The 25082-nt window shown below is 40.0% G+C and overlaps 1 protein-coding gene across 2 annotated transcripts in view; it reads left to right on the top strand.

Annotated features, from left to right (window-relative positions):
• LOC144592771 (arf-GAP with SH3 domain, ANK repeat and PH domain-containing protein 1-like) overlaps positions 1 to 25082 on the top strand; it is a 161833-nt gene that overhangs the window by 56634 nt on the left and 80117 nt on the right. For both annotated transcript variants that reach the window (XM_078397758.1, XM_078397759.1), the window contains exons 5-10: positions 3314 to 3388; positions 8702 to 8751; positions 10763 to 10892; positions 12932 to 13017; positions 15211 to 15286; positions 16296 to 16382. In XM_078397758.1, the coding sequence (XP_078253884.1) occupies positions 3314 to 3388; positions 8702 to 8751; positions 10763 to 10892; positions 12932 to 13017; positions 15211 to 15286; positions 16296 to 16382 (504 nt within the window). The remainder of the gene's footprint in view (positions 1 to 3313; positions 3389 to 8701; positions 8752 to 10762; positions 10893 to 12931; positions 13018 to 15210; positions 15287 to 16295; positions 16383 to 25082) is intronic.

Raw genomic sequence — 25082 nt, 5'->3', positions numbered from 1 at the left:
TATTTTACTGATATTTGAAGCACTGATTTTGAGACTGATTTTATGACAAAAGTGGAATGACAGTCTCATTACACTACTTCAGAAATTTTGTCCTAGTACTTCCTGCTGGGATTCACATTACCTGGGTGACGTATTTCCAACATGATGCACATACCGAAGATGGCATTAATAGAACCTTGTCATTAATTAGCTATTTTTGAAAGACTGCTTCCAGATATTCTGTCTCTTTCCTTGTTGATGCACTGTTACTTTCTGCAGGTCGATTTATGGATGGCTAATCAACCCAAGAAATTGTAGTAGTCACTCATGGACCAAATAGCATTTCAGTCTTGACTTACCCTATTGAAAGGGACATTTGCAGTCAATCTTGACTTTTAAGCAGTCTGAGGTTGACTGCTCAATCTAAAACTGGTTTGGATGCAACACTGAGGTTTGACTGACCTCTGCTATTTGAACAGGTTGAAAATGCTTGTGATGTGTGTTTGCCTATTGTTACCATTGCTGAATATGATCAGGGGCTTTGCAGGCATACATAGGGTGTTAGCACTTAGGTTTCTGTAAACCCTAGATTGCTATGCTCAGATCCATCTAACTCTGAGAAGCAATGCTTCTGCTGTGTCTCCCCACTATGATGAAGGGTCTGAAGAAGAGTCTCGACCCGCAACGTCACCCATTCCTTCTCTCCTGAGATGCTGCCTGACCTGCTGAGTTACTCCAGCATTATGTGAATAAATACCTTTGATTTGTACCAGCATCTGCAGTTATTTTCTTATACTTTCCCCCACTATGATGGTTGTCAATGCAAATTTGTCAATGCAAATTTATCGACCCTCATATATAAGATCTCATGTGTTTGGATTTCTCTGATGGTCTCAAACTAACACATTCAACTTGCTAGCCATGGGATTATTCGAGGCTACTGTTGGTCTATGGTCTATCTTAAGATTTGTTGCTCCGTTACCATTGGGGAGATATGATGCTTTTTACGATAGTTGACTACCTCTACTTTTGCTTCTCCCAGAGGATGTGCCAGAGTGTGCACAGAAATTTACCCTACAAAACACTACATGTTTTCCCAAAGTTCAAGCTCTCATAGACTGTGCCCGTGTAGTAATTTACACTCCACTTAAAGTGCCCAATCTTCTTTATGGTAACATTATGGTATTCATTTTACGCAATGTTCGGGTTGTGGTTGACTCAGTGGAACTTCATGGTCAGTGCTAGGTATATAGCACACATAACTCTACTCCATCCAACTCCATAGGATGGAGTTATCCTTCCTAACTCCATGGATATTAAAACTATCCATCTTTTAATATTCAACCTGTGCTTATGGAGTAAAATTAGGGATAAGATCTAACCTCCCTTCAGTATAATTTCCAGAAACGGCAGCTGAATGTTGCTATGATGAAAGTCACTTCAGCACAACTACTCAGTGAAGACTATAGTTAGCCGATTCAAGATGTAATGTTATTTTCAGCTCAATTCTGCAGCACCAGAGTTTGTTGCACAATTTTACTGCCAAGCACAGACATTATCCAGAGGGCATTTACTCAAGGGCAGAAAAGAAGATTGAGGATGAAGGGAAGAATGATGATAGGGAAAGGGGTGAGGGCCACCATCAAGGTAAGAACCCCTCAATACAAAGAATGTAGAAAGAAAGAAAATCTATTTCAGGGTGCTTTTACTATCCCAAAGATGTTCATGCTTCATGGTTTGCCCCTTAAGTGAAATTATGGATTTGCTTAATATGTGAACATGGGGTTTCTGTTCCAAAGGGTGACTCATGCAGCAGTGATTCACAGATCCTGCAGATTAATGATAAGGGGATTAATGCCAAGATGTCATTAATTGCTAAATTCACTTTGGTTTTACCTCAATACACAATGATCTACTCTTAAGCTGCATGAAATATGAGGTTCCATTATCATGAGCCTGATAAAAAGTACCTTCTTCTATGCCTAATTAAATATTTCATGGCCAGCAGCTTCTTTAGTTAAGCATCCTTTTGAGTAATGATCAAAGAGTCTGCTTAAAAACTAGTGCAGTTCACTATCCTAAGGATTTTGCACAAGCAGAAGATCAATAATGTGAAGGAGCAATCAATGAAACTGATGTAATAGCACTGGGAATGTTATGCTGAGGATTAATGGACACGTCCTAATTGCTTACATGGGTCAATACCTATTTCTGTGTAAATTCATTTAGAAGTGGGAAGTGGAGACGAGGTCCTAAAAGCCTTAAGCTATATTTCTCATTTTCTACATTTAGAACAGGTAGTTTGCACCTGAGTTTACCTGAATAGCATTGGGTATTTTCCTTTGAAAATATATCTGACTTTACCTTTGTGAGTAATACGGTATTTGTTGCTGCATATAAAATGCATATAATCTTGGGTGAAATAATTTAACTCTTGTATTTTGCATAAATTAGTTCAGTATTCTCTTTTTTTTTTTTAAATGGCCTACTAGAACTGGACAAATGATGGAAATGTAACATTGATCAGCAAAGACAGGAGCCTGCAGATGCTGGGATCTTGAGTAACCAACAGTGGGCTTGAGGAACTTGGTGGGTCAGGTTGGGACTCTGCAGATTGATTGTGGGGTAGGGGTGAGAAAGCTGGAAAAGAGGGAGTGAGGGCGGGGGTCGCCCAGCAAGACGATGCCTAGTAAGTGATGGGTGTATACCCATCAAAGGGCTTTGATTGGGGGATGGAGTCAGTGACAGGCAAGAAGAGACACAAGCTGTCTAGATTATGTACAGGCAGATAGGAGTTGGTCTTGATGTGGCACAGATATTGTGGGCAAAAGGGCCTGTTCCTGTGTTGTCTCCTGCTATCTATATGTATAAGAACTTATGTATAGGAAAAAACTAGAGATGCTGGTTTAAATCGAAGGTGGACACAAAATGCTGGAGTAACTCAGTGGGTCAGGCAACATCTCGGGAGAGAAGGAATATGTGACATTTCGGGTCGAGACCCTTCTTCAGACTCATAAGTATAAGAACTTGTGCCTTCCCCAAAACGTAGTTCATGCATTATATTAGACTTCAATAGCTGCACATACCAAAAATCTGAAAATACAAGTGAAATTTGACTTTGATAAGCTGGGTTATGTTAATGTGGATAAAGAATTCCATTATTGGGCTGGCAAGAGTTTTAAGAATTTCACTGCTTGAAATTGGTGCAACCATAGGATTAAAATTATTTTTATCTTTTCAGGCTGAATAAATTGCATAGCTCTCATCGTGAAGGTTGGTGATTGTATTGTAAGACTTTTTTCTAAGTTTGTCTTTGTCCACATGTTTTTTTCAGTTGCAGAATCTTAGTCATAATGTCATCTTCACTTTGGATTCACTGTTGAAGGGAGACCTCAAAGATGTCAAGGGGGTAAGTGTTTGCCTCACTGAATGAAGTTCCCAGTTGAAAATTTTTCAAACTTCATGAAATTAGCTGTGAATCTCGTCAAAACGTAATAACATTTTGCATATCAAAGTGATATAATTACCCTTTAAATGGTTATCAGACATTCAACAAAAATGTTTTTTATATTCTACAATGTAATGGTGGTATATGTACAATATTTGGCTTGTTATAAAAAGATGTTGGTTTATGCTAAGGATAAACACAAAAAGCTGGAGTAGCTCAATGGTTCAGGCAGCATCTCTGGAGAAAATGGATGTGACATTTCGGGTTGGGACCATTCTTCAGCCTGATTGTTGTTGGTGGGGGGGGAAATGGAAGCAAAAAAAAGTGTGTTCCCCTTGCTGTTATATATGGATCTCACCTGCTTCTCTTCTGTTTCCCAGAGTTTTACTCTCGCTTCCTCTCTCCACAGGCGCAACAAAGAATAGAGTTCCCCTGATCCTCAACTTTCACCCCACCAGTCTCTGCATCTAACTCATCATCCTCCAACATTTCCGTCACCTCTAACATGATCCCACCATTAATCACATTTTCCCATCTTCACCCCTTTCTGCCTTCCACAGAGATGGCTCCCTCCATAATTTCTTGGTTTACTCATCCCATCCCTTCCAAACTAACCCCTCCCGAGGTACTTTGGCCTGCAACTGCATGAGCTGTAACGCCTATCCCTATACCTCCTCCCTCGACTCCATCCAGGGACCCCAGTAGTCCTTCCAGATGGGACTGAGGTTCACATGCACCTCCTCTACCCTCATCTACTGCATCCAGTGTTCCTAATGTGGGCTACTGTACATTGGCGAGACAAAGCTAGATTATGTGATGGTTTTGCAGAACACCTATGCTTGGTGTAAGGCCTGCTGGATCTCCTGGTATCAACTACTTTAGCTCCCCTTCCCATTCCCATAATGACCATTCTGTCCTGGGCTGCCTTAATTGCTATAGTGAGGCCACAAGCATATTGGAGGAACAGCACCTCATATTTTGCTTGGGTTGCTACAACCCAGTGGTATGAACATTGTATTCTCTTATCTTAGGTAATTTCTACATGCACCCCTTCCTCCTCTAAAAGTTGGTTAACTAGTTCCACAGCTTGCAATGTTGTATCCTGCTTGGGGTCACACCCTCTCTAGCTAACAAACAGCCTATCAGGGTGCCTCCTTGCTGGAGGTCATCTGCTGCCAACCCCGATTTTGTCCTGTTTTATTTCTTGCTTCCAGTTCCTTCGCCCCCCCCCCCATGCACTCAGTCTGAAGAAGGGCCCTGACCCATCGCTTATCTATTTTCTCCAAACATGCTGACTGACCAGCTGAGCTACTCCAGCATTTTGTGTATCTTCAGTTTGTGTTTCTAGGTTTAATAATACGGTTCAAACTTAAACTTAATTGCAAAATTTGGTAACTTTTTTGCCCAACTTGTGAGCACCGTATCAAACTTCTGGAGATGTTAAATAATCTTAATAATAATTTCCTATGCAAATCAATCCACAATGAAGAATTTCAAGAACTAGCTCTGACCTGAATTGCATAGAAGGCTGGAGAAAGAAATGGAAAAATAGCAGTTACAAGGCTTTTCCAATGTTTCCAGTGATTTGAATTGCTTTCTCAAGATGCAAATTGTGCATTTATTCCATTCCTTGGAAAATGCATGGGCAATATATCTGTAATTATGTTCAAAGCAAATTGTTAGTAAACATTACAATGGATGACCTACAATACGCAGGGGATATCCTTTTGTGTGCCTGCCAGTTTAACAAAAATACAGTAAATTGTATCAGAATAAAATATTCATGATTGTGGTCATGGAGCCAGCAATAAATTCCGCAGTTGTGCCTGCAAGTTATGAACCATTTGGGGTAATGTCCCTGATGGCCATGAATATCATGATGTTGCATCCTAAGATCACGGTTTAAGTTTATTATTATCATGTGTACTGACGTACAGTGCAAAGCTCTGTTTTGCATGCTATCCAAATCAGTCAAATCAGATAATATTATATATCAATACAATCATGCCAAACTTGAATAGATTAGATAGACCAAAGATAGATAGACCAACAGAAGATAACTAAAAAGGCAATACGGGCAGAAAAGATGAGGTATGAAGGTAAGCCAGCCAATAATATAAAGGAGGATAGTAAAAGCTTTTTCACGTATGTGAAGAGGAAAAACATAGTCAAGGCAAATGTGGGTCCCTTGAAGTCAGAAGCAGGGGGATTTATTATGGGGAACAAGGAAATGGCAGACGAGTTGAACCGGTACTTTGGATCTGTCTTCACAAAGACAATCTCCCAGATGTTCTAATGGCCAGAGATCCTAGGGTGACGGAAGAACTGAAGGAGATTCACATTAGGCAGGAAATGGTGTTGGGTAGACTGATGGGACTGAAGGCTGATAAATCCCCAGGGCCTGATGGTTTGCATCCCAGGATACTTAAGGAGGTGGCTCTAGAAATTGTGGATGCATTGTTGATCATTTTCCAATATTCTATAGATTCAGGATCAGTTCCTGTGGATTGGAGAGTAGCTAATGTTATCCCACTTTTTAAGAAAGGAGGGAGAGAGAAAATGGGAAATTATAGACCAGTTAGTCTGACATCAGTGGTGGGGAAGATGCTGGAGTCAATTATAAAAGACGAAATTGCGGAGCATTTGGATAGCAGTAACAGGATCGTTCCGAGTCAGCATGGATTTACGAAGGGGAAATCATGCTTGACTAATCTTCTGGAATGTTTTGAGGATGTAACTAGGAAAATGTACCTCGACTTTCAGAAAGCCTTCGACGAGGTCCCACATAGGAGATTAGTGGGCAAAATTAGAGCACATGGTATTAGGGCTGGGTATTGACATGGATAGAAAATTGGTTGACAGACAGAAAGCAAAGAGTGGGTAAATGGGTCTCTTTCAGAATGGCAGGCAGTGACTAGTGGGGTACCGCAAGGCTCGGTGCTGGGACCGCATCTATTTACAATATACATTAATAACTTGGATGAAGGGATTAAAAGCACCATTAGCAAATTTGCAGATGATATAAAGCTGGGTGTTAGTGTGAGCTGTGAGGAAGATGCTATGATGTTGCAGGGTGACTTGGACAGGTTGTGTGAGTGGGCGGATGCATGGCAGATGCAGTTTAATGTGGATAAGTGTGAGGTGTGAGGACTTTGGTGGTAAGAATAAGAAGGCAGATTATTATCTGAATGGTGTCAAGTTAGGAAAAAGGGACGTACAACGAGATCTGGGTGTCCTAGTACATCAGTCACTGAAAGGAAGCATGCAGGTACAGCAGGCAGTGAAGAAAGCCAATGGAATGTTAGCCTTCATAACAAGAGGAGTTGAGTATAGGAGCAAATAGGTCCTTCTGCAGTTGTATAGGGCCTAAGTGAGACCGCACCTGGAGTACTGTGTGCAGCTTTGGTCTCCAAATTTGAGAAAGGATATTCTTGCTATTGAGGGCGTGCAGCGTAGGTTTACTAGGTTAATTCCCGGAATAGCGGGACTTGTATGTTGAAAGACTGGAGTGGCTAGGCTTGTAAACACTGGAATTTAGTAGGATGAGAGGGGATCTTATCGAAACAAAAAGATTATTTTGGGGTTGGACACGTTAGAGGCAGGAAACATGTTCCCAATGTTGGGGGAGTCCAGAACCAGGGGCCCCAGTTTAAGAATAAGGGGTAGGCCATTTAGAACGGAGATGAGGACAAACCTTTTCAGTCAGAGAGTTGTAAATCTGTGGAATTCACTGCCTCAGAAGGCAGTGGAGGCCAATTCTCTGAATGCATTCAAGAGGGAGCTAGATAGAGCTCTTAAGGATAGTGGAGTCAGGGGGTATGGGGAGAAAGCAGGAACGGGGTACTGATTGAGAATGATCAGCCATGATCGCGTTGAATGGCGGTGCTGGCTCGAAGGGCTGAATGGCCTACTCCTGCACCTATTGTCTATTGTCTATTGTCTATTGTCCCATCTCTTTTAACATAGCTTCTTGTCATCAATCCCAATATCCCCCTATGTGGATCAGTGTCAGATTTTGTTTGATAAAACTTATGTGGAACGTCATTGGGTACTTTGCAACTTTAAAGGCACTAAATAAATATATGATACTAACATTAATAAGACACGGGGCTGGGTGAGAACAGATTCAAATATGACAATGAAATCATCAAAATGTTTTGAGGAAGATTTTTAGCTTTGTGTGAAACAAGTTACAATGAGTAACAAGTCACAATGCAGTTCCAGAACAATGTTACACTATGGTAAAATTAACAATGCTTTTTGGAAAAAGCATTAGGATAATCAATGGTGCTATTTTCATGCCACAAAAATGGCATGCTGCAATTTCTAGGCCTAAAGATTTCATTACCCAGGGTAATGGAGACTCCAGTGGAATTAACTGATCTGGGACACCAATGCACAGAAATAACAAGATGAGGCAAAGGTTTTGATTTAAGTGATGTGGTGGACAGTGCTTTGTTGAAGTGGGGCCATGGAAGTAGTGGGTTTAGCTTTGGAAGCAATATCTTAATATGTGGGATATTTTTCAACAGTAGTAAAAAAAATAAAACCTACTGGAGATAAATCAGTTAGCAGCTAATCTGAAATGTTGCAAAGTAAATTTGCACTGAGGGTGGGAATTCTGTGTTGAGAATAACAATAGTTGGTCGTAAAAGATAACTGGAAATAATCTTAATGGCAAAAGCTGAACATTCATAGTTTTATGTACTAACATATAAACATTACTAACATTAATAATTATGTACTAACACAAAAAAATAGGTTATTCTGAAGGGTTGGCTCTGAAGTACATCTTTAGGCACGATCCATTAAATTGAAAACTACAAATAAACGCTAATCTACCAAGTGCATTGATTTTGCGTCTTGTTGGATTATATTGGTTGCAACATAAAATATTATATGAAAAAAATGAAGCAAGATCAAAGGAATTTTGCGTCCTTGATCTGTTAACTAATTGAGGCGTGCATCATGTTACTGTATGCAAAGATAATTATATAATAATGTTTAGAAGTGTCATGAAAGTGTTAGAATAGATCTGAATCAAAGTTTGAGTAGGAAATATACAAATTCCTAGTATGTTTTTTTGTTATTTGGGTACTATAAAGACTGTTTGGATGAGTTAAGATGACCCAAATAGTGTTGCCTATCCATACTTAACTGGACTGCAAAAAAAAATCTTTCTGGTTTCAACTATATATTTTTATTTCTCTAGACCAACTGTTACTATGCTGAATGCATTTAATATTTCAGTGAATTATGTTTTTCTTTTTACAGGACCTGAAGAAGCCTTTTGACAAGGCATGGAAGGATTATGAAACAAAATTGTAAGTACTTCTCAAAAGAATAGAAGAAACAAAGAAATCAACTTATTTTATAGATGAGTTAAACCATAGCAAGGCAAATGTCAATGGTTACCTTACTTCCTGAATTAACCAATAGTTACTTTATTTCCTTGACAGCTGATAATTAAAATTCAAGTAACTAAATCCAGAGTTAAAATCTGGGTAATCAGTAAAGGTATCCATAAAATGGCCATACCACATTGTTGTTAAAAAACTATCTGATATATTGACATTTTTCAAGGAAATGAATTATTGCCTGATTTGGCTAATGTGATTCCCGACCTGCCAATGTGGTTGACTCTTAACTATCCTTGAACATTTTGACCCTGACTCTTAACTACCCCGTAACATTTTCTAAGGTGTATTTTAGAGATAGATAATAAATGATGTGACATCCACTAATTATTTAAAATACAATACATCACGTATGTAGTATCTGCCGAATCCATGCAGAAAACTAATGCAAGTCTCTGAAAACTACTGGCAAAAATCAAATAAACCTTTTAATGAAAATTCATGTCCAGTGGGAATTCTATATAGCTATGAATGTGAATTTCCGTAGGATGTGTGGTGTTACTGCCCATCTCTTGTTACAAAAACTTTTTCTGTTTCAATGAGGATTATGTTCTTCCACCAAGATGGACAATTGATGAAACAGTGGGGATGTGCTTCCCATATACTCATGCTCTTCTCTTTCTCTCTAATTCCCCTCAATACCTTGGCACTCTTCAAATTTTGGACCCCTGGATATATCTAATTTGATTCACTCTGCCTTTAGTGACTGTTTCAGTTGCCTATGTATCAAGTTGGAGATATTTCTCTTCTCGGTCTTGCTTTCTCTTCCTTTGATGCTCTTAAAACCTATGCCTTTCACCAAGCTTCTGGGCATTTGTCCTGATATATTTGTTCTGCAAAATTTGGGATATTATATTAAATTATAATATGGGTTACATATTTTGCATTAATTTATGGAAAACTCTTAGCTTTATCTGTTGCCTTTATTGCTGATTCTTTGTGCCTGTTCCTTTTGTTTTTCATATTTCTCTTGCTTGTCATGTTCTGTTAGGTTTTCTTTGCTTTTGCTATCTTTTGGGGGAAGTTTGGTATATGTTGTGCCCTGGTGAGAAAAGGGAATGGAATCAGCGAGGAGGCATTGAGAGTGAAATTGGACCAAAATGTAGTTCTCAACAAATTCATCTTGCATCCCACTTTCCAATCATTGAATTTGCCCATGCTCATTGTGAATCTTCATTTATCCTTGGGTTATCATAATCATCATCATACTTTATTAGCCAAGTATGTTTTGCAACATAAGAGGAATTTCATTTGCCATACAGTCATACCAATAAAAAGCAACAGAACACACAAAATACATTTTAACATGAACATCCACCGCAGTGACTCCTCCGCATTCCTCACTGATGGAAGGCGAAAAAAGGTTCAATCTCTCTCTTCTTTGTCCTTCAACGGTAGGGGCCCTCAAACCTTCCATTGACAGGACGATCTGATTCCTGTAGTCGGTGGCGGGCCTTATTCGTCAGGGCGATCAAGCTCCTGCATCGGGCGGGGGGGGGGGAATCTCAGCTCCCCCGCGCTGGGCAATCTACCCCGGGTTAGGGCTATCGAACCTCATGCGGCTTTGGTGCTTCCCAACATCGGTCTCAACCCAAGGCTGTGAGCTCCTTGATGTTAAAGTCAGCAGGATCGTTCCCAGGCAAGGAATCGGCTCCAATGATGTCCACGCCCCGCGGTGGGGCTCAAAGTCAGTCTCGAGCAAGGCCTGCAGCTCTACGATGTTAGGCTGCAAAGCGACCGGAGATACAATCCAGAAAAAATTGCATCTCCGGCAAGGTAAAAGGTTGAAAAAAAGTTTCCCCCGGCCACCCCCCACATAAAACAAAACTTGGAAAATCAGTGATTAGTGGTTGGTTGGGAATTTTCTTGCACGGTTTTCCTAGAAATTAGAAGGAAAAATATCTCGCCTCTGTTTCAGTGCTAAAATAGAAAAAGAGAAACGAGAACACGCAAAGCAGCATGGGATGATTCGGACTGAAATTACAGGAGCTGAAATAGCGGAAGAAATGGAAAAGGAGCGACGGGTATTTCAGCTGCAGATGTGTGAGGTTAGAGATTATATGGTCTATCTCTAATACACAATATTTTACTAACCTGATGGGACTGGCAGGTGGGTCATTTTTTACGGCATCCACTACTTACACAAGGTCTTTATGTGGTCCTCAAACATGGGCTCAAGCTTCTAGATACCATTCCCAATATTCTCCACAATAGCAACTGTGTGCAAGGGGTTTTCAGGAGCGATGTTGCTTTCCTCAAGTAGGTTTTGAGCACAGACTTGGATCTTTTCCTGATGAATTTATCATGCACGTGCATTTTCAGTTCACTATTTAATTATTGGTGAAAGTAATGTCATAGTGACCATCAAGGCCACTCGGGTTGCAGCCATGGGAGGATCACTGTGATGTTCTAAATTGCACTGAACCACACAGTTCGCCCACTGGGCCCATGCCGGAAAGATAGTGTGGTTTATGGGCAAATGGTCTGCATTCTAGGGTTCAGCAAAAGATCTCCATTATATAAAATGCTTTGTATCGAATGATTAGTCACCTTTGTGAAATCAGTCAACTTGCACGTCTTTTTGAATAATTCTTCCAAAGGGAGAATCACTTAATACTTGATAAATAGAAAAAACTAGACAAGACAATGGTAATAAATTCTCTGGTGCATTGTTTAGGTTTATTATTATGACATGTACCAAAATAGAGTGAAATGCTTTGTTGTGCATGTTATCCAATCAGATCAGATAATACAACTCATAAATGCAATCAAGTCAAACTCGCGTACAATAATAGAGCAAAGGAGAATAAATAAAGTGCAGAATATAGTTAACATTAATAATAATAATATATTCCTTTATTCGTCCCACACCGGGGAAATTGGTACAGCATAAGAGCAGGCCTTTCAGCCAAACATGATGCCAAGACCACCTCTTATTCCTTTATACCCTCCATATTCAGATATCTATCCAAAAGCCTCTTAAATGCCACTATCCTATCTGCCTCAACCACAAACCCTGGCAGGCGGTCCAGACACTCACCACCCTCTGTGTAAAAAAAATGTTGCCCCCCCTCTCACCTTAAAGCTCTAGTATTTGACTTTTTCATCCTGGGACTGTCTACACTATGCCCTTCATAATTCTATATACTTCCATCGGGTCTCTCCGCAGCCTCTGACATTGCAGAGAAAACCATCCAAGCCTATCTAAACTCTACGAGTAGCTAATACCCTCTACTCCAGGCAACATTCTGGTAAACCTTCACAACACCCTTTCCATATCTTTCACATTATTCCTGTAATGGGGCGACTAGAATTCAACACAATATTCCAAATATGGCCTAACCAATGCCTTATAAAGCTGCATCATGACATCCTGACCCTTATACTCACTGTCCCGACCTATGAAGGTAAGCATATTATATGCCTTCCTTACCATTGTAGTGCATTAGACAATGTCCGCAATATGATAGAAGTAAATATGATAGCAGTATCCTAGCTTATGGATGGACCATTTAGAAGCCCGATAAGAGGGAAAACCTATCCCTGAGTCTGGTAGTGCGCACTTAAAGCTTCTGTACCTTTTGCCTGACAAGGGCATATTACAGCACATTTCATAGCTCTAGTACACAGCCACAAAGGGGGGTTCTGTTTTTTCATAAGAAAGATTATTTCATGAAAGTGTCGGATTATGTCTTAGATTGATCTCAGCACAATAACAGCTTGATTTTGATTTGAAAGTGTACAAAATGTATTTTTGGTACAGTTGCAATTCTAAACTTAAGGACAAGTTTCTTCATTTCTTCTGGGATCACCATTTTTAGCTGGCTTATTTCATTAGCCAATGAAGCTAGTGCTATCCTGTGAATGTGCTTTGTGCATTGTACAAACCCATTGTTACATGGAAGTTACTAACAGGTTAATTAAAACAATATTATTTTAATGTAACCTAATTGATTTTAATAACTCTAAACAAGCTCTTTATCGTAATTGTATGAATTTGTTTGTAAGACAATAATTAATGTGAACATTGTAGTTGATGGGAGAAATTACTTGTATTCGTTGTTTTTAATTGTCTTGTCTCGCCTAGTATCTCATTAAAGTGAATGAAATCAAGACAAAAAAAGGCGTGGACCTACTTCAGAATCTAATCAAATATTATCATGCACAATGCAAGTAAGTTATTGTACTGTGTGACCGAATCATCCAGGATAAGTTAGTCACAAAAAGCTGGAGTAAATCAGCAAGCCAGTCAGCATCTCTGGAGAAAAGAAATAGGAATAGTCCTTTAATCCAGACTATTCAGACTGCTGTCTGAAGACCTATTCCTTTTCTCTGGAGATGCTGTCTTACCTGCTGAGCTACTCCAGCTTTTTGCCTATCTTTGGTATAAACCAGCATCTGCAGGTCCTTATTACCCAGGCTAAGTTAGTGTTGGCTTGCCAGGTGCTGTTGTGTTGTTGCCGACTCCTGGTGACTCAATAGATTAATGCACTCTTTGCAAAGTATCACAACTGCCTCCTGAAGGTAATCTAAAGGCTTACTAGAATCAAAAAGTGCTGGGATTGTACAGTTGATCAGGTACCATTTTTGGAGTAGGAGGTAAAAAACATTAACACTTCAGGATGTTAAAGGGGTGAGGAATTGGAGGTGGAAGAGATGTTCTGTAATACGATGGAGGGTAAGAGGTCGGATTACATCAGTGAAAGACGATTTCTGAGGGGGTTACCAAGCAGAAAGATGAGGTCAGGGCAGTGGACGTTGTCTTTCTGATCTTTAGCATGGCCTATGATAAGGTCTCGCATTGTAGGCTAGTCTGGAAAGTTGGATTACATCCAAGGGGAGTTCACCAATTGGCTTGGAGGAAAGAGTCAGAGGGTAGCTGTGGAGAGTTGTATCCCTGACTGAAGGCCTGTGAATCCATGGTTGTATATCTACATTAATGATTTGGACAACAATGTAGATAACATTGTTAGTATATTTGTAGATTACACAAAATTTGGAGGTATAGTGAAAAGTGTGTAAGGCTATCTAAGTTTACAACACGATCTAAATCAGTCAGGTAGGTGGGCCACGCAAATAATAAATGGAATTTAACTCTGGTAGTGTGAGGTGCTGCACTTTGGTATGTTAAGTCAGGGCAGGACTCCACAGTAAATGGAAGAGCCCTGGATTCTGTTGCAGAACAGAGATAAGGAAGTACAGGTGCATGGTTCCCTGAAAGTGGTGAGTCAGGTGGACTGTATAGTGAAGAAGATGCTTGCGTTCATAAGGAAGGGTATTAAGCACAGAAGTTGGGAACGTCATAATGCAGCTATACGTCAATAAAGAGACCACATTTGGAGTACTGAGTGCACTCCTTGTCATCCAGCTTTCGGAAGGATGTTATTAAGTTGGAAAGGGTGCAGATGAGATTGACTAGGATATTACCATGGTTTGCATGCGTGAGTTACAGGGAGAGGTAGGATTGGCTGGGACTTTTTTTTCCTTTGGATTGTTGGAGGCTGAGGGATGTTCTTAATTAAGTGGATAAGATCTTGAGGGGCATGGATAAAGTAAACAATTCTTTTTCACAAGTAGAAGACAATTTTAAAACACGAGGGTTTAGGCTTAAGATGAGGGGGGAAGATATTTAAGAGGTACCTCGGGCAATTGTTTCACTCTGGAATGAGCCATCAGAGGAAGTTCTAAAAGTGTATACAATTACATTTTTGAATAGACATTTAGACAGATACATGATAGGAAGGGTTTAGGTTATGGGCTAACTGCAATCAAATGGGACTAGCTCAGACTGGTTAGCATAGCCAAGGTGGGCTGACGGGCCTATTTCCATGATGTACAGCTCTGACTCTATTTGAAAAAAAGTTATTTTTAAGAAAGGGACCATTTTCTGTCATCTTTGAATCGATTGAATTGATTTGGGGAAACTATTTTGAAAACATTCAGAAATTTCACAATATCCCAACCATCCTTCCATCGGAATCCCAGACTGAGGCCTGGTCCCCAGTCCTTCCTGGTCTCAGTCATCGAGAGATCCTCCATTATTTAATGGTTCAATTATGTCAAAATGAGGTCTAAATGTATCTAAATTGCTGAATGTGTGCAAATATGCAAAAGCTTGGAGATTCTATCTCCTAACAGTATGGTGAGGGACTGTCTTTGTTGGCTCTTTGTCAATTTCAAGCCATTCTGCTGATCTGGCAACGTGGTATTTCCTCTTTAAGTTGATCAGTTGATGATCTGAAGATATTTTCAAAGTAAAAGAGTCAAGTGTAAACATATACATCTGTAAATAAATACTGTACCAGACAAGTGATAATTTCAACATTTTAATGCTAATTACTGATTTCCGAATGTTTTTTTTAAAAGTTTCTTTCAGGATGGCTTAAAAACAGCAGATAAACTGAAACAATATATTGAGAAACTGGCTGCTGACTTATACAATGTAAGTAATATACTGAATGGTTTTGTTTATTGTAGAATAATAGTTGAAAGCCATGTTCCATTGAAATAATTGAATTATTGTATATTATATTATTAGATTTATACTATCAACAGTGAATAGTTTAAATTTGGTATAATTTACCAAACTGGTGGATTGTTAATAATTTCATAGTTCGAAACTGGTATAACCTGTTAAAAAATAGTCTGTTTTGGTGGTCAGAAATTTAATGCATTAGGAAGACAAGAAAAATATTTCCTGTGTCAAAACAAATACGGGATTGAAAATGTTGGCCAATTAAAGGAAAAGTATTTGCATCTCAAAAAGCTTCATGTAGGAAATATTACCTACTGAATTCCATTGATAAAACCCCAAAATACTGGGGAAAGCTGAGCAAGTCAGGAAGCTTCTGTGGAATGAGAAATGGTTAACGTTTTGGGTCTGCGATTCTTCATCAGAACTGAGAAAGAAAGAAACTTGATAGCAGAGATGTTAGGGCAGGAGGATGGATGGATTAAAGGGAATTTCTCTGGAAAAAAAGGCTGGTAGGCAGAAATGACCAGTGCTACTAACAGAAAATACAAATGATCTAAAATTGGCAGAATTTGATATCAAGTTCTGTAGGATACCATGTACCCAGACAGAAGCGGAGGGGATGTTCAAATTTTCATCATGTATGGGCATTTGCAATGGTAACTGTTTCTTGCTGTTTTAAATTTTATTGGCCTGAGTTATTACTTTTAAATGCTATTTTGTTGATGAAGTGGATACATGATTTTACACCGTTATTGTATTTCATGCTTTAATTAAATTTGAACCAGCTCTGAAATCTAGAAATATGTTAGAAATCTTGTTAAAAATAAATTTCTGCAACATTGATGTTACCAAGATGGCTTGAAACAATTTGTTAATTACAAAATTAAAACATTCTTACAATCGAGACTAGAGGAATTTTCATTAAATCTTTTGATGTTGTCGAAGGAACAATTATAGTAGTGTCCATCTTCCACAGATTAAGCAAACACAAGATGAAGAAAAGAAGCAGCTCTGCACACTCCGTGATATGCTCAAATCCTCACTGCAAATTGAACTAAAAGAGGTAGGAATATTTGAATGCATTCCATTATGGTCAAATATAAACTATGAAAGTACCTCACTTAGCACTGTTTCCTCCAGTCTGAACATTTCAAATATGCAAAAAACAAAGACATCTGCTCAGGTTGTGTACTGCTGTGCCAAAAAACTGACAAAAATTCCTCTTCTCCACATGTTCTTGTAGCAGGTTTGATTTGGAGAGGCTGGATGTGAGGGCTGCATGTAACCACTCGGTGAGAGAGGGTTGCACCTGCTCCTTGTGTTGACAGTCCACATGGGCACTCCAGTCTCTTTCATCTCCTGTTGGATTTGATGAAAGTTGTTGCTGCCTCCTCTTTGGCTGCACAAGCCCAAAGGCCAGAGACTACCACAGAGCCATGGAATCACAAAGCACAGAAACTGACCCTTTATTTTGCCATGTCCAATCCAAACTTTTGTCATAGATGTTGTGGATGGGTCAGCTGAACATGTATAGGTATATGTCCAGAGCATGAAGTGTGGTACCTGTGTGTAGATGAAAGGTACAGAGATTCAACTAATAACTGGTACAATTAACACTGCCTCCAATATAACATTTTGGTCTTGTATGATACAAAAGTACTTATTTTGGGGAACATTATGATTAATTTCCCACAACAACAAAGTTCATTTGAGCTTTAGTTGCAAGTTGCTGGAGTTTTTGATTGTATTTTGGTGTCAGTAGCAAGGCCTTTTATCAGCAGTGGTGATATATTCTGCTGGGAGGGCAGTGGGCTTATGCATGGTGGAATATGGTGAGTATTTTATTGGGGAAATGGTGTATGGTAGGAAGGAGATTGGATACTGGCAAATGGAGATGGAACTGCCATTTGGTAGGTAACAAGGGAGCAAACAACCCAATATTTGGAGGTGCAGATGAAATGGGGGGAAGACAGCAACGACATCGGGAGGATGGTGCAATCGGAAAGGCCAGAATATCATTGAAATGGAAGAGATTGAAAATTGAGGCTGGGTTGGGGGATGAGGTGAGGTGGGTAGTGTTGGTAGACAGAATTGGCATCAATTTGAAAGAATCACAGGCTTGGTGGGGATGCAGCTTGGGATGGTGGAAGGAGTCCCTTTGAGGATTTAAGTAGGTTTTTTACTTATCTTTTACCAGCTTTAATCTGTGCCGCCAAGTCAAATATCACTTTTTGAAATGTGAATTTAAAGTATCCACATTTATAACAATACAATTAAATTAAATGTACCTAAAAACCTGGCAACACGCAGTCCTTGAGATTAAGGTACACAATGATTTCTGAAGGTATGGTACTTTGAATCAAGGTGGAACATCTTACGGAATATTGGATTTTTGAATATTAATTTTTACTGTAAGTCGGTAGGAATATTACAAGCAGCCACGTTTACTGCCATTGTTAATTAATGCAAAAGTGAGCATGTAAGGCAGTTGGCTTCAAAGTCTCTATCAGAAATAAACAGAAGAAAAATGCTGCTACATCTTTGGGTCAACCATGTTGCTGTAAGAAATATGAGCTGGAATAGGTCATGCGTTCTCTCGAGATTTTTCTTTCATTCGGTGAGATCATTGATAATCTGATCTTGGCCTCAACTCCACTTTCCAGCATCTTGATTTTTCTATAATCCAAAAATCTGTCCATTTGAGCCTTGAATATATTCAATGATTCATCTGCCACATCATTCTGCGGTGGATAATTTCAAGAACTATAACTAACCAAGTGAAGACATTTCTCATTATTTCCATCTTAGTGAGCGACTTCCTATTTTGAAACAAAGTTCCCTAATCTTATCTTCTAACCTATCAAGACCCTTAAAATCTGTTTCAAAAGATCTTATCTCATTGTTCTAAACTCTGAGTATAGGACTAACCAGCTCCTTTCTATTTTATAAGATACTAGTTTCTCTAGGGTCAATAGATTGAATGTCTTCGTGTCTCCAGTGCAATTATAACATAACATAACATAACATAACAACACTTTATTGTCACTCGGCTTTTTACACCGAACGAAATTTCAGCAGTCACACAAAACACAGCAAAAAAGAAAAGAACACAGGACACCCGACCCCAACACAAACATCCATCACAGTGACTCCAAACACCCCCTCACTGTGATGGAGGCAACAAAACTTCCTCTCTCTTCCCCACGGACAGGCAGCTCGACCCCTACCGAGGCAAACGACACGCATAGCCCCCGCAAGGCCCCGCGGCCGAGCCTCCCTGGGCACCGAAACGTCCCGCGGCCGCACCGGGCGATGTTAAGTCCAGCGGCCGAGCCGCACCGGGCACCGAAACGTCCCGCGGCCGAGCCGCACCGGGCACTGAAACGTCCCGCGGCCGAGCCGCACCGGGCGATGTTAAGTCCAGCGGCCGAGCCGCACCGGGCACTGAAACGTCCCGCGGCCGAGCCGCGCTGGCGATGTTAAGTCCCGCAGCCGAGCCGCGCCGGCGATGGAAGGCCCCGCGGGCGAGCTGCGCCCCGGGGAAGAGACCTAATAAAAGAAAGGTTTCCCCCGCCCCACCCCCACACCCCACACCCACACCCCACCCCCCCACCACACATACACAGCCAAAAACAGAAACAAAAACCATCCCAACACCGACACAAACAAAAAAAAAAGAAAAAAAGACAAACAGACTGCCAGAGAGCTGCAGCCGTTAGGCGCAGCCAACTCCTCCCCTGGGCACCGAAACGTCCCGCGGCCACACCGGGCGATGTTAAGTCCAGCGGCCGAGCCGCACCAGGCACTGAAACATCCCGCGGTGTATATCTCTTAAACAAAATCACGATTGCAAAGATGGACCATATTCAGTTGTAGGAACAGCTATCTACTTTTGTATTCCATCCCCCTTATAATAAAGATAATATCTATTGCTTTCCTAATTACCTTCTGTACATATGTACTAACATTATATTTTGTATAGAAAAATGCCTAGATACTTCAATATAGCAGCATTCTATTTTTTCATCATTTAAACAATATTGTGCTTTAGTATTGGGACTCTTTGGTCAATATTGCAGTCAGGGATAAGAGAATTTATAGTGGCGATTAAGGAAATGGCAGAAAATTAAATAACCAAGGAAGAGTGAATAAACCTGCCAGAAACACCTTTCCCCATTTCCCACGTGACCCGGCTCCATATATCTTCGTGGCAGTAGTTGGATCTGTTTCACAGGGGTAAACTCCTGGAAAATGGCTGGCCTGGATGGAGTCCTTAGAGGGGTTCTGAAATGGTCAACTGTAATATGGATTGTCTTCAAGACATTGGCAATGGCAGATGAGATGAGGGAAGAGAGAGACAGCATCAGGAGAATGGTGGAGGAGGGTGCGGTGGAATTGGGGAAGCCAGCATATCGTTGAATGGGAAGGGATTGAAAATTAAGGCCAATGTCAAGATTTCGGCTGGGGGATGAGATGGTAGTGATCTGCAGTCAGAATTGTGGTAGAGCTGTTGCCGCACAGTGTCAGAGTCCCAGATCTCAGGTCCTGACCTCGGGTGCTGTCTGTGGAGTTTACTAGTTTTCCCTGTGACTGCGTAAGTTTCCTCCGGGTGCTCTAGTTTCCTCCCACATCCCAAAAGAAGTGTGAGTTTGTAGGTTAACTGGCCTCTGTAAATTGACCTTAGTGTATAGGGAGTAGATGAGCAAGCTGGGTAACATGGAACTAGTATGAATGGGTGGACAATGGTAAGAGTGGATTCTGGGCTGAAGGGCCTGTTTCCATGTTGTGTCTCTGAACTAAACAAAAGATCTCTATTAACTGTCCTAGGTTCTGTAATTTCTTGGCTATGTAAACACAGGAAAAATATTCATGGAGGACCTTGTCCATCTCCTGCGGCTCCACACGTACATGACAACTTTGGTTTCTGAGGGGCCATGTTTTCAGTTTAGTTATCCTTTTTCCCTTAATATATAAAATCTCTTTGGATTCTCCTTAATCTTATCTGCACGAGCTATTTCATACCCCTTTTTGTGCCCTCCTGATTTCCTCCTGAAGTATGCTCAATCCCCTATACACCTCCAGGGTTACACAATCTCAGCTGACCCATACCTCCTTTTTCCTGGTCCTTTCATCTAAAAGAGATTATAAATAGTTGAAATCAGCATGAATCCCAGTGGCACTTTGCTAGTTACAGCTTGCCAACTTGAAATGACCCACTTATCACATTTCTATTTTCTGTAAGTTATCAAAGACTTACTAATGTATTACCCAGGACACCATGGTCAGTGTAATAACCTTTTATATGGCATATTGCCTACAGTAAATGTGCTAATATTCTGCAGTGAAGTTAGTAAACTTTGGACTATTTCCAGAACAAATAAGAACTATTACTATTTTCTTTGAAACAGTTTTTGGTCAACAAAGTATTTTGTCTCTTTTGTGGACAACGGCCTTATTCTTGTACTTTCCATTGTGAGGGGATTTGAGTGCATATGTGTATTCCTGGTGCTCTGATTGCATCATATTGATGTAACAATATACTATACTATTTTGTTACCTCAGCAATTGTTTCAGTTCACAGTAGTGATAGCTATTCAAAGGCACATCATGATGTTTTTAATTCACTTTCCAGTTTTTGTTTTGCTATTTCTTGCACTTGACACTACAATTGCTGTATCAGGAGGTTTCATTTAACTTTTCTCTGAATCATTCATCCCATGTCTCACTATCCCAGATAGTGATTTCTCCCAGATCTAAAATGGAAACTTGTTTAGTGCTACTATTGTTACTGATTTAGTGCATGCAAACTTTGTACGACCATGTCATTAAATTCCACCTTCAAAATCAGGTAGTTCGTGCATAGCTCCAAGCTGTGAGTAGCAGAAGCTTACTTCCTATTTGTGTCTGCCCAACTGTTAACCAGTTCCCCATTCTGCTCCATGTTGAAATGTCTTTTTAATTTTTTTAAGTCTTTAATTTTTTTTTAATTTCCAACAGAACTTTGTGATCAAATTGCATGTAGGAAATAATTGTGTCCAACCTGTAACTCATACAATTATCCAACCTGACCAGGCTCATTTCCCAACATAAGAAAAAAATTGTGCTTGAAATGCTACCTCTCGTTCTTGTTGATTTCCTGACAATGTGCCAAATTGAATTCCTGATAAGTCAGCAATGACCGAGTATTGTATTAAAAGAGTCATAGTTATTCGGTACTGAAACAGGTCCTTCGGCCCAACTCATCCATGCCAACCAAGATGCCCCAGCTAAGTCTCATATGCCTGCATTTGGCCTGTATCCCTCTAAACTGTCCAGCTGTCTTTTAAATGTTGTTATAGCACCTGCCTCAACTACTTCCTATGGCAGCTCATTCTATAAATGTACCACCCTCCGTGAAAATGTTGCCCTTCAAGTTCCTATTAAATCTTTCCCTTCTCTCCTTAAATCTATGCCCTCTAGTTCTTGATTCCCCTACACTGAGAAAAAAGATTTTGTACATTCACTCTTCCTATTCCTCTCATGATTTTACATACCTCTCTCTATAAGATCACCCCTCAGCCTCCTGTGCACCAAGTTTTTAAGTCTTAGCCTGCCCAACCTCTATGTAGTTCAGGCCCTTGAATCCTGGCAATGTCCTCGTACATCTTCTCTGCATCCTTTCTAGTTTAATGGCATTTTTCTTGTCAAGGTGACCAAAAGTAAATAGAATTCTCCAAGTGCAGTTTAACCAGTGTCTGGTAACATTACATCCTGTCTTCTATACCTAATTTCCTGACAGATAAGGCAAAAGTAGTCTTCACCTTATTTTTCTGCAACGCCTCTTCGTACTTGTACTCCAAGATCCCTCTGCTCTACAGTACTCCCATGGCCCTACTGTTCACTTGAAGGTGAAGGTCCTTCCCTGGTTTGACACCTCACACTTAATCAGAATTTAACTTCATTTGCCATCCTTTGATAAACTTGCATAGATCCCATCTTCGCTATCTGCCATGCCACCTATTTTTTGGTCCTTGTATACTAATACTTACTAATCATATTTTGTACATTCTCATCCAAGTCGTCAAATTAGATGTCAAACAGAAATGGGCCAAGCACTGACCCCTGAGGCACACCACTCATCACAAGCCTCCAATCCAAAAAAACGACCTTCCACCATCACCCTCTGCTTCCTGTTATGAAGCCAATTCTGTTTCTCTCTTGATCCCATGCGATGTAACCTTCCAGAGCAACCTACCATGCAGTATCTCATAAAGGCCTTGCTGAAGTCCATGTAGACTACATCTATGGACCTGCCCTCATCAACTACCTTGGTTACTTCTTCAAAAAATCAAATTTGAGACATGCTCTGCATTGTATTCTATTTGTACAGCATTCTCCATCGTTAGATTCTCGAACGTCCTATGCGTTATCTACCAGATGATAGAAATGGGTGCCTCCAACTACAGGTGTTTCTGTGAAATAGTTTTGTTTTAATGTTCTGCAATAAATGCATGCTTGAAATATTTAGTGACTGCATAAATTGCTTCTTGTAAGCAGGTGATGATTGATATTACCAAAGAGTTAAGCACTTAACCACATTCTGAACTTCTGCTTTTACACTCGTTTTAGTTCCGGAAGATATATGCTGGATGTTTAGGCAAATTAGAATAACATGATGTTTTTTTAATTTCCAGCAGAACTTTGTGATCAAATTGCATATGGCAAAATCATTGTATCCAACTTGTAACTCATACAGTTATTCATAAAATAAAATAATTCATCTGGTTTTTATGTGCAAGAATGTTTGTTTCTTTGATCCCTGTTTCTAACAAAATGTGTTGAATGTTCCACAAAATTAAAGAGCAAATTCATTTAATAGTAACCCATTTACTATTTTATCCATCTTGCGAGCTCTGAATTTGGTACGATCCCATGGGAAATTGAGTTTTAGGGGTTTAAATTTAATTTGTAATTATGTAAAAACTAGAAAAATAAAGTTCCTTCAAGTCTACAAAAACTAGAAAATATCAGAATTACTCAAAAGGTTGGGCACCAACAATGTCAAGAAACAAAATTAATATTTTGAGACAATTGTCTTTCTTCTGAACTGGAAATAAGAGAAAACACCAATGTTTTAACTTGGAGAAGGGTAGTTGTCGAGAGAACAGAGGGAATATATGTGATAGGTGTAGGAAGAAACTGCAGATGCAGGTTTAAACCCAAAAGACGCAAATAGCTGGAGTAACTCAGCGGGTCAGATAGCATCTCTGGAGAAAAGGAATAGATGACGTTTTGGGTCCAGACCCTTCTTCAGACTGAGAGTCAGGAGAAAGGGAAACGAGAGATATAGACAGTGATGTAGAGCGATGTAGAACAAATTAATGAAAGATATACAAAAAGTAATGATGACAAAGGAAACAGGCTGTTGTTGGCTGTTTGTTAGGTGAGAACGAGTGTTGACAGTGAGACTCAACAAGACGACTTTGAAGTTGGTATGACTTGGGTGGGGCAAGGAGACACCATCCTTGAGTCGAGTGTGCTGCCACAGAATCTTCTGTCTGTGCCCCTAACTAATGAATGTCATATTACAATGTCTATGTCTGACTTTTCCCTTCCCAGCTGTGGCCCAGAGCCAGGCCTGACACTAGACTGGGCCAGTGCTGCTCTCCCCCAGCCAGTATCTCAACAATACTCAAACCTACAAAGAATTACCCAGAAAAACAGACCATACCTTAACCTGCCGTTACCCTTTCCTCCGCCTTTCCTGCCAAAACCTCTTGAGCCAAAGCTTTAGTTCTGTACTTAACCTCAACACACACTTTGCCTCAACACAGCCGTTCTCAATAGGCCACTCAACTAAACGTTCCTTTCCTTTTATTGGCTGCCGTGTCTTCCTCAGTCGAAAGCATGTTTCTTTAAGTTTCCCACCAATTTAATCAAAGAATGACTCTCTACTCTCCTAATTTTTGAAATTGATTTCTATCCTCTCAAAATGGCTGCTCTCCCACTCTTCAACTTTTGAAGGTCGAAAAAATGTGACATGAAGATGAAAGTAAAATTATGTAATGTAAACTTTTTTTTATGATAGGAGTTATTTGGGCGTCTTTAGCTTGGATGTTTCTGGTTGAAAGTTTGTATGGTTTCCAGTTCTATGTACTGAAAAAACTGAAACAGAAAGGCTTTCCACTTAGGGGCAGAAAAGATTATCTGATTTTTAAAACAACTGTCTACTATTGTTGGAAGATCAAAAGCAAAAAAGCTGTAGGGACAACTGAAAAGAACATTTGCAACAACTGCAAGAAAAGGTTATTTAAACATAAATAAGAAATAAAGGAAACATTTGATAAAAACATATGTAAATGGGAGATTGTAACATGCATTTAGGGGGCTATGTACACATTCACTTTACTGGTATCAACCACACATTTCCAGTGAACTACTTCAATCAAGTGTAGATCTTACACTTCACATTTCTATCTTCCATTCGTTCAAATACATTTTTAGGGTAAGATTTGCAACCTCAATCTATGTCCTAACAAAGATACATTTAAGAAACAGTTTAAGAATAAGGGGTAGGCCATTTAGAACAGAGATGAGGAAAAACTTTTTCAGTCAGAGAGTTGTAAATCTGTGGAATTCTCTGCCTCAGAAGGCAGTGGAGGCCAGTTCTCTGAATGCATTCAAGAGAAAGCTAGATAGAGCTCTTAAGGATAGCGGAGTCAGGGGGTATGGGGGGAAGGCAGGAACGGGGTACTGATTGAGAATGATCAGCCATGATCACATT

This window comes from Rhinoraja longicauda, chromosome 4, assembly GCF_053455715.1.
Source record: "Rhinoraja longicauda isolate Sanriku21f chromosome 4, sRhiLon1.1, whole genome shotgun sequence".
Lineage (NCBI taxonomy): Eukaryota > Metazoa > Chordata > Chondrichthyes > Rajiformes > Arhynchobatidae > Rhinoraja > Rhinoraja longicauda.
The sequence above is the reverse complement of the archived record's forward strand: the minus strand, read 5'-3'. Positions and strand labels throughout refer to the sequence as shown.